Source organism: Magallana gigas, chromosome 9, assembly GCF_963853765.1.
Source record: "Magallana gigas chromosome 9, xbMagGiga1.1, whole genome shotgun sequence".
Taxonomy (NCBI): domain Eukaryota; kingdom Metazoa; phylum Mollusca; class Bivalvia; order Ostreida; family Ostreidae; genus Magallana; species Magallana gigas.
The window spans coordinates 34,908,411-34,918,763 of record NC_088861.1 but is presented as its reverse complement, the minus strand read 5'-3'; the positions used below and the strand labels follow the sequence as shown (position 1 = coordinate 34,918,763).

General features: G+C 31.6%; 1 protein-coding gene across 1 annotated transcript; it reads right to left on the bottom strand.

The window, feature by feature from the left end:
• Positions 1 to 1,519: 1,519 nt before the first annotated feature.
• LOC105318696 (uncharacterized) lies at positions 1,520 to 7,832 on the bottom strand (the record flags this gene model as incomplete). The annotated part of the gene is given in 5 exon segments (XM_066072231.1): positions 1,520 to 1,645; positions 3,984 to 4,088; positions 4,340 to 4,462; positions 4,766 to 5,062; positions 7,692 to 7,832. Coding segments are annotated over 5 exon segments (739 nt in total), but the record flags the coding sequence as incomplete, so codon positions are not given.
• Between the last annotated feature and the right edge of the window lie 2,521 nt (positions 7,833 to 10,353).

Genomic DNA, 10,353 nt, shown 5'->3' with positions numbered 1-10,353 from the left:
ATTTTGCGCCCTTAAACACATTATTTGCGTTTCTCTCAAGAAACAGCTTTAAAGATTGTTGCTCAGTTCCAGTTACAGAGTACAGCTGTTACATTTTGTTGGGTGTCATACAAGAGATCATACTAAACAGTGGCACTAATTGAGTTAAAATAATTGGTCATTAAGACACGACCAAGCATTTTCACAGCGACCTAATCTTTGAAAAGTTTCGCAGATCGGCTAGGGTAATTTAAGATGAGAAAAAATGCTCACATTGATTGATTCATAATTGTATCCTTCTTTACGCCCTATATGCAACTCAGCATTTGAGTCAGCGTATCGGCCTTATTTTCATCTTCAGCAGATCACATTGACCTATTTTTGGCTCATTAAGAGTTAACAAAACATTTGCCCATCATGCTCTGGATGCAGATCAAGATCAACATACTCTACCAAATCACCATTCAGGGGTTCAAGACAGATTAGACGTGGTTTTTCTGTTGCGGTCATAACTCCACGCCAACCATCTTGTATCAGTCTAATTAAAATCATTAAAAATATTTTTCGAATAGGGTAGAATTTAAAGTAGACTCTTCATTTGTTAACACATTTAAACTATAAGCCGCTTGCAACATATAAGATTAAAAGTGTTATACAAAAATCATTACATTTTTGGGGGCACCTGGTCTTTAAGGTCACTTAGTTTTAAAATTTTGATTGAAACCGAGTTGGCTAAACTATGTCTGTCGGAGTCTGAAATAAAAAAAAAAAAACAAGGAAAGATTGCAATCTGCATCGTATTTGAATTGCATAGGAGCAGAACAATATCCAGTTTACTAATAATTCCAAAGTTTTTTAAGGATATCATATGATATGGATTGCGGGATTCAATCTCCCTTTTTGGCAAATCATCATGTTGCATCCCATAGACCCTGGGGGAGTATGCTATGTATCCTTAACTTTCCTGATAAAATAAACAAACGTTGTTTGGCCGTAAGGGAATGTGTTTGGATAAACTGCACAAAGAAGTCTCATATTTTAGTCCATTATTCATTTTTGTTTTAAATCACCTTCTGAATAACTTCACAATAACCTATTTAACAGACTTACAGCTGATTCATATTATACAGTGATTTTTGTATCGTTATAATGTGTCCCCTTCAGGTATCATATTAATATGTTTATCTATGTTGTCGAGTTTGTATTATCGGTGTCTCGCCCTCAGCAGGATGATAAACACCAAAAGTTCATTGTTTTCTAGATTAGCGGTTGTTACATCAACAATTACCCGACCTTATAAATTGCAATGTTTTCTTTGTTTCAAGGGGTATATTAATACCCCATGTATGAATTAAGACGTAGTTAATCCCTGTTTAACATGCGAATAACACATATCTAACACTTTTCAAAACTAGATAAAAGTTAGAAAGTTTTCATTTCACTTTTTTAACAAAGATACATTTATATGTTTTACAGTGAAGCTGTATGAAATATTTTCGCAATCCATTTGGTATATATACAGTGAGGTGCAATATCTTACTGTTTTTATTCGGCGACCAAATTGTAATGGAGGTCTGAGTGATGGCGTACACAACTCCGCAGATGTGTTCTGTGTTGGTTAAGGATGCTGCTAATCCACCATCGTTCACGGTGAGAGGTACCACGCCTGAAAAAAACTTACATCATCAGTCATCATTTCCAAGAAATCCTTTCAAGTGGTTATTAGAACAAAATGAAAACCATGAAATCATCTAATAGTTTACAGGACAAAAGGCATCAACTTCATTGTGAACGACAGGTGCATGACATCGTGACGCTACTTTGAGTTTCGCCATTTACTGTGGAATTATTAAATTTCGTGGGAGCCAAATTTCGTGGATTGCTTAAATTTTACATATTCGTGTGGACATAATTTTGTGTAATTTTTAATACATGTACCTACAAAAGGAAATATGACTCTATACCCTTAGTTTATTAATTCATGGAGGATGTTAATTCATGGATGAGAGATACCCACGAATTCCACGAAAATTTAGCCACCACGAAATCTAATAATTCCTCATGATTAAGTTGCGTCATTTTCAATGGTACATTCACTGTATTACCAACCCTTAGTAAAAAAAAAAATAGAATTAAGTGTATGTGTTTGATGTTTCTTTAACATTGAATATCATAAAAATAAGGATGTTATTTTTGAAATACTATAACATTGTATATCGACTTAAACACTGTTAGTTGTCAACACTAAGCTCGATCATGGGATGATATTGTACAGTTCAGTCATGATTTGCGACGATGACTCATTCGTAAGAATTTGGAATCTTTACACAAAAGCTCTTCTCAGATTATGTACTGCCAATTAGTTTCAAGCTCTGCGCCTATGTATTGTTCGTTAGCAAAAAAAAAAAGAATTTAAATGACAATTTAGAAGGAATATCAAATTTACTCCGAGAGACTAGTCGATTAACTGGGGACTTTCGTTGAGAATATTCGATCCATCATGATAAATTTGAAACTCTTTGTCTCTAAACAATATTGTTACTGTCACATACATCGTGTATCCATATTAAACAAATATAAAAACTTATACAAATTGAGTAACCCGCGTTATGAAATCTGTATGCACACACTTCTGCAGTTATGAGACTAAATCTTCTTAAAAATAATGATCCAATGCTTAACTATTATATCAGTTGCATGAATAATACATTTACAAATATCCCATTGCGTATACAAACAAAGGGTTGTATGATTCTGATATTCAGGTTTTATGTAATCTTTCAAACTGTTTTCATTCGGAGACGAAAATGTAACGGAAGTTTGCAAGAATAATGCCTACACAGATATAACAGAAACGGGCAAAAACATTTGTTTTGGGACATAATCAAATTCCCTGCCAAAGTGTATTGTGTGAGGCTTTGAAATAAATACGTACTTTTCAAGTTAAGCTTTAACATATGCTTGAAACGGTCTGCGCATCTTTAAAAGATTTAAGCTTATCCATGTTAATATAACGACAACACATTCCCAGTGTCATTTATAGATTTCCTTTAAAAACTGTCATCATTTGAAATACATCATCTAGGTACCTATTTGTGGATTAATTTTTACAATGACATTGACTTTCAAATGGAACGTGTTGGCACAAGGAAATACGGCCATAAAACATTATTTACAACTCATTACAGCGACGTTTTTTAATGAGACGTGGTGTACATTACAATGACTTCTTTTGTATTTTTAAGATTTGTAATTAGTTTTCTCCACACAGTTAAAATGCTTTAGCAGATTCATGCTTCCATGACTTGATTCCCTTGAGACATAGGGAAAACTGACAAAACAAGAAGGATCAATATAATGGAAGAATATGTTTTAAAGCTCACAGCGCGAGTTGTAACTAATGATACTATTAATATATACAACCTATAGAACATATCTTCAAGACAAGCTCGATTTTTACTCATTTTTTCGATGCATTTACATTAGCACCATCCAATCCGCTCACCTAGTGCTAGTATTTATGCACAAGTGGAAAGTATTGAAAGCATCACCGATGACTGTACCTGAAATGTGATGGTAGAATTATGGTTGATTTCATTTGTATCCATATGCTATGTTTGACCAGTTGCTCGTATGGTTATACATCAGAGGTTTTTTTTTAATTTAATCAAATACGTACAAAGTATGTACATACATGTACATACTTATACATAATACATATACATGTATTAATAAATGCCTGAACTCAGAGGAAAAAAACAGTTTGAGGACTGACAAGACAACACGGTATATATGCTGGTCTTCGACCTTTTTGGGTGCGAGAGGGGGCAGAGTAAATGTAACTATTTACACGTTGCAGTCCAGGCGTAATAATATACTAGTAGTATGGACAAAATACATGAACTAACAAGGAGAAAAAAATTGAGGATAGAGAGGATAACAAAATGTGCTGGTCTACGATTTCAAGGTTTTTAGAGGGGGCATAATTATTGTAACTATGTTACCTGTTGCTTCTGTCACGTAACCACCACCCACATTCACCTGTGCGGTGACGAAATCGGGATAAGTATAGGTCCCCAGACAGTGAGGAACAGTTTGGTGTGGTGCACCTTAACATTGGAAGAAAAATGTTCATTTTCAGCCTCATATACACATGTAAAATCTAATTCACTTAGAACTTTTCTTATTCTAATGGTAAATATGTTTCTAAAGACATGAGTAGTATGTTTTAGCAAATGAAAAGCAATTTGAAAATAAAAATTACAGTGATAATTACAATATTAATTTTTCAAAAGAATAGAATAGCTTACATTAAACCTCAACGAGTTGGCACTAATAATAATCAACATGTCAGACGTACTGTTGGATATGGTGATCTTGGTCTCGTGATTTGGAGTCGGCCAGTCTGATGATCGCCAGGCTCTGATCCGGACACTTCCGGTCACGAAGGTGCCTTGGAATGGACCAGAGTAGGATCCGGGACCTACAGAAAACATTTAGATTCTAATACTATTTTCTCTCTTGTGTAAAAACATCAGATCTCATAAAACCATTCGAGAATTTGTTGTTTGTAACTATTTATTTATGTACTTAAAACTGCTTTAAGTTAGTTTAACTTCAATTTGGATAAATTGGTTATTGCTGATTACGAATTAGAATAATTATTTAGATTTTTTTAAATAAACTTTTGAACAGTTTGTATATATTTTTCCGCTAAATTTGATATTCAATGATTGATCACTGCATAAAAGATAAATATGTTTGGACAATACCGCCTCATATTTACCAGTTGTTACGATGCGGCCAATTCCAGCACTGTCGCTCTTTTCGATAGGAATAAAAACTTTAACATGAACATCATTATATAGATAAGCTACGCCTCCGTACTCAGCCAAGATGTCGTCATCACTTTGACCTGACCCGATTCCGGGGAATATGTACTCCTGTCCTGTTTCAACCACCTTGACCTGGACGTCCACCTTCCCCGGTATCTCACCGAGGGGGTGGGGGATATACACCGGGCTTGTTCCATTGACCGTTAATGTATGCCAGGGACTGATGAACGGTGGGTTTATCCCATTGTCTAGAATAGTGAGCATAATTTCATAATTAGGGTTAAAAAGATAAGTGAATAACAATAAAAACCATATTTTAGTTGCGCACGATGATCATTGCGAGAGACTTGTTGGTGTAATTCGCCAAGTATCAGTATTTTTGAAATATATACCAGTATGTCGGTCACAAAATATTTTTTTGAATTTTAAATTGCTAGGTAAAGTTGGGGTTTTCAGCATCATGTAGAGCGAATGCTAATTGCTTGAATACAATTGGATATAATAATTACATTTGCAATGCCAAAAACAGCTTGTTCCTGAACTACGTTTGAGGTCATAAGCATTTACACGTAAGTATATATAGGCCTAACGTTTACAGATACAATCTGATGAAATAAGCCCATTGGCAAACAATTAAGGAACAAACCCAAATTGCTTTTATTTGTATGCAATTATATCATATATAATGTTGCTCTTTTTATCTTTTATATAAAAAGAAACTTAATCTACACATGATACACTTACTGTATACAGTAAAACTCGGTTATAGCGAAGTGCAAGGGACCAATAGAATTACTTCGTTATATCCGTAATTCGTAATATATACGTATAACAAATTCGTAATAATATCTATTGCGAATTCACTATATACATGTTTTCTTTCACCAGACTATAATTTTAGCTAATTGAGGCTTAAAATAAAAATTCATTCCTTTGACACGTTTAATAACTGGATTGTGAAATAAAAAAATTATATGAAAAAAAATTCATTCAACTTTTTGGTTAAATGATGGTGATTTTTTTTAAACTCTAAAGAAATTCGATATGAAGGAGTTATATTTCGTTAAAAATCGCCTCTTACATTCGCCAAGACTCGCTTGTGTACTAAAGAAATAGCTTGGAACATTGGAATTCTCACTGTCTTAAATTTGCCCGCTGACAACGAGGGCGAAAGGAGTGAAATTAAAACAGAGGCGAATATTTCTCTGTATACAGGATATATGAATCTTATGTGGCAATTATAAATTATTACTATTTTTGAATTTTAATCATTGATTATTATGTTCAATCATACAAAGCATGTCTATGTAACATCCTTTTAGGGAAAGTTCCTTCAATTTACGAGGTTTATACATGGATAAAGGTTGTCCCCTCCCCCTTCCATTTCCATGCTTGCATACGCAGCACTGTTAAGGTCTACTTTGTGGTCGCGCCGACAAATTCTAGCTTTAACGTCATTCAAAACGAGTCGTCAAAAATGCTAAGAAATTAAGTAATTTTCGATTGTTTTGGGTACGAACACATTAATACCTATCCATTATGCTTCCCTTGATTCAGCATGTAATAATTGTTTAAAGTGCATTTGTATTTTTTTTCTAGAGTGTTTAATGTACAGGATCGATGTGTTTGAAATTAGGAAGCCTATTTAAATCTGCTTTTTACAAGGGCATACTCCTAACAGCTTATTACGATCATTTGTATATGAATTGGGAGAATTTCAATTGATTGAAAAGTACTGCTGCTTCGATGAAATCTATAAAATGAATTAATAAATACGTAAAATATTAAGTGAAGGTTATATAAATATATTCCAATCGGAGCTCAATTTTTAATATTTTTTCTAATAAAAGATGAGCTCTATAGAAAGCAGAAAAACTTTTCAGAATCTACCAGGAAAGTAGAATTTAATCATTCAAAATTCTAATTCAAATAAGGGTATGCCCTTGCGATAATGAAATTTGTTTATGACTTCCATTCGGAAGAATTATCAAAATTATCAACGTATATCACGTAACTGCCAATTCAGAGGACCACATAAGTTCCACACAAAGTAGCATTTACTTTACTTTTTATTTAATATCACATTATGATAAAATGAATTTACATAAATATTTTGTGATAATAGATGTGTCATGTTGTAAATTTTGAATTTACCACCCAGGTGTCATGTAAATTTTGTATTTACTGCCACCCGGTAAATTCCAAATTTACAATATGACAGATGCATTGTTATATGAACGTTTAAATCCGTTGATATTTTCATAGTAAGCTTTAACAGTGCTGCGAATTATCTGGGTAAAAATGTCACTACACGTATAAGCATTCATTTAACAATCCGGCTGTATTTGCAAACAACATGGTAACGATTGGATTATAGACATCACTAGAATTCACATTATTTACCTTAACTTAATTTGGTATGAGCCATAAAATCACTAATTATCAGTGAATTTTTCTTTATAATGTGCAAGACTCTAAAATAGGGAAGACAATATTCTTTTCAACGATACCTACATGGAACTATATTACCAAAAAAGGGTTGTATTTGTCATGTTGTAAAATTTGAATTAACTGTCTGGGTAAATTCAAAATTTAAAAAATGACAGATTTATAACATTTTTATTTGTTAGAAAATTTTCAAAATTGTCTTTTGTTTTATAGTATCAGTGTATTATTAAGATAATATGCATAATTTATGAGAGAGAAAAAATAATCACGAAATCTAAAATTTAATATAACAACAAATGTACATTTGAAATGACCCCCAACAATTCTTTATTGGATCTTTTCATAAACGAGAGACGACTTTTTAAATCATTAAAACAGTACGTAACGATGAATGATATTCATGATTAATAAAAAGGACAAACATCTTACTATGAGATGGAAGATAAATCCAAAATATGAAAAACACAAAGTATAGCTTTTTCTGATTTCTTCTGACGTTTGTGAGACTGCAGTCCATTATGCGATCTCTTGCTATAACTGAAATTGAGTCTTACATTATTAACATTTAACTCTAGGGTCGATCGATTGATCATAACAATAGACGTTCTATTTTATATTTTACATCGTCGAGTATTAGGAGAAACTAAGTCTGTATATAATTTCGATAGTCAATACAATAAGTGTTTACATAGTCAATGAAATTTAATACTCAATTCTATAAACAATTTTTTTTTTAAATGCTTTATTTGTAAATATTTACTTTATCGTTCCTTTGTTAATCAGTATTATAACTCGTCTGTTTTAAGTCATGATTTTTTTTATGTTTTATATTGCACCCTATGTATTAATGAAGCTCTAAATTGCACGATATCCACTTTTTCAGGTCCTATTATTTAACACACCCTCCTTATCCTTAGAATAAGTTGAAATTCTAAGCTTTTTATACAAGGAAATTTGTTACACCTAATATCTAAATAAGAATATTGAAACAGTATATCAAGGTGAAAGTATTTGTTTAATTGTTAATTGCGCTTTACTTGATTTTAACAGCGGTTTTATCAAGATAAATACCTCCTACTTTCTACAAATATTTGAATAAAATCTAATATTATCAATATTTTCCTTCCTTTCTGAAAATAATGATCTAACACAATGTATAAATACTTTAAACTGATATTACCTTTTGATTAAACCGAAAAAAGTTTGCAGGTTCTATTTTTAGTTGTGGTATATTATCAGATGGCAAAAAGTTGACAATTAAAATACATTGCATGTCAAAGTATATTGATACTAGTTTATCTTATGAAATTTTTCAGTTGCAAAAAAGTTGAAAAAAATGCACTATGAGAATACGAAAATGATTTTGTGTCTGCACACTGCATATTCATTCAGTTTAATCAACACCTAGAATTCTAATAATAGTCATTTATAAAGTATTTGAGTATCTTTTTCAGAGGTTTTTTTTTTAATTTAAAAATAAATACATCTATAGTTATCAAATGATTTTGTTGAACAAATGCACTGCATTATATACGTTGAATAGATAAATTGATGATCAATAACTTTGAAAATTGATTCTCACAACAAAATGAGAATTGAATTGCAATAAATTCGGTTTTATTTTCTGTTAAAATGAAAAATTTGTATATATGTTTAACTCTATCTTATGCTTTTGCATTGACTGAATTTGACTCAGGGCAAACTCATCAAAGTGGTGTGCTATTATAACTGAAAATTTGAAACTGAAAGCCATAGATATCAGTATATTATTCGTGAAGCAAAACAAAAAAATCTACTGTTGTCATAATGGTATGAACACAACGGTAACATTGTACATTGCATTTATTTTTAATCACTTGTATGTTTGCGACCGTGAATGGTATTTTGTTTGTTTCTAGAAAAATATTATTGCTTTTGTATACTTTAATTAGTACACCCTCAATTATACTTTTTTGCATGATTTGATCATTTAATTAATGTAATAATTCTAGTCATATATCGATGAGATGTATTTAAAGATCACATGAAACGAAGGTTAAAGTGAGCTTTTATGATTGCCGTCGTCTGTCCAATTGTCCGTCCGTCTATCTGTTAACTTTTCAAATTTTTTACTTAAGATTTTAAACTGTCAAAATTAAGTCTTGAACCTTTTTCAAAAGGGAGAAAATTGCAAAAGTGAAAAAAGGTAGTGTCTTTAGAAATCTTCCTCTCAAGAACCACTGAACCAGAAATGCAAATATATACACCAAATTTTGCATATAAATATAGTGAAAATTCAAAATTGATAAAACAGTGAACCTTGGAATAAAAATATAACCTCAAGAAAGTTTAGAAATTCATAGGAAATTTTTAATATTTGCTTCTAGAATGCTACAATTTGTGAGATTATTATGCAAGCATCCTCAAATAATGTAGATTATAAATTGTAGTAATTGTGACAAACAGACTATTACAGGGGCCCCAAGAGGGTTTCAAAGTTTACCTTTAAAATGATGAGGAAACTATTTTTGAAAAATGCGATAAAATGATGCAAGGAACTGTTGTTAAGAATCTACTTTTTGGAAGTGATAAATTAACATTTAAGTTAGGTAAAAATGTACACATTGTATAAAAAAATGTATCAAGATGGGTAACACTGACTCTCCTTACACTCCCTTCTTTTCATTTTTTATTGCCTATTTCTCATATTATACCTTGACTACAGGAGAGAACATAAATAAGCATTATGCCTGCTGTTCAATACATTTCAATGTATCTATATGCTTGAATAAAATACTTCTTATATTAAATTAAATGTTGTTTAGGTGATGTGTGATTTAGTTGATTGTGGCCCATGGGTCTTTAGTTTTCTTAGTTTCAATGGACTTATAACATTTGTAAACATTAATTAATGTAATAATTCGGTACACACATTGTAAGAGATCTATTTTACGATGTTGAATTGGAATGTTTGTTGCATGAATATTTGTAAAATGAAGAGAACTAAACCAATTTATTACTATTTGACTTAAGAATACATTACAACAAAAGACTTTATGCTCTTCGTGCAAGAAAGTGGTTAGAAAATCAAAAGGAAAACGTCATACATGTA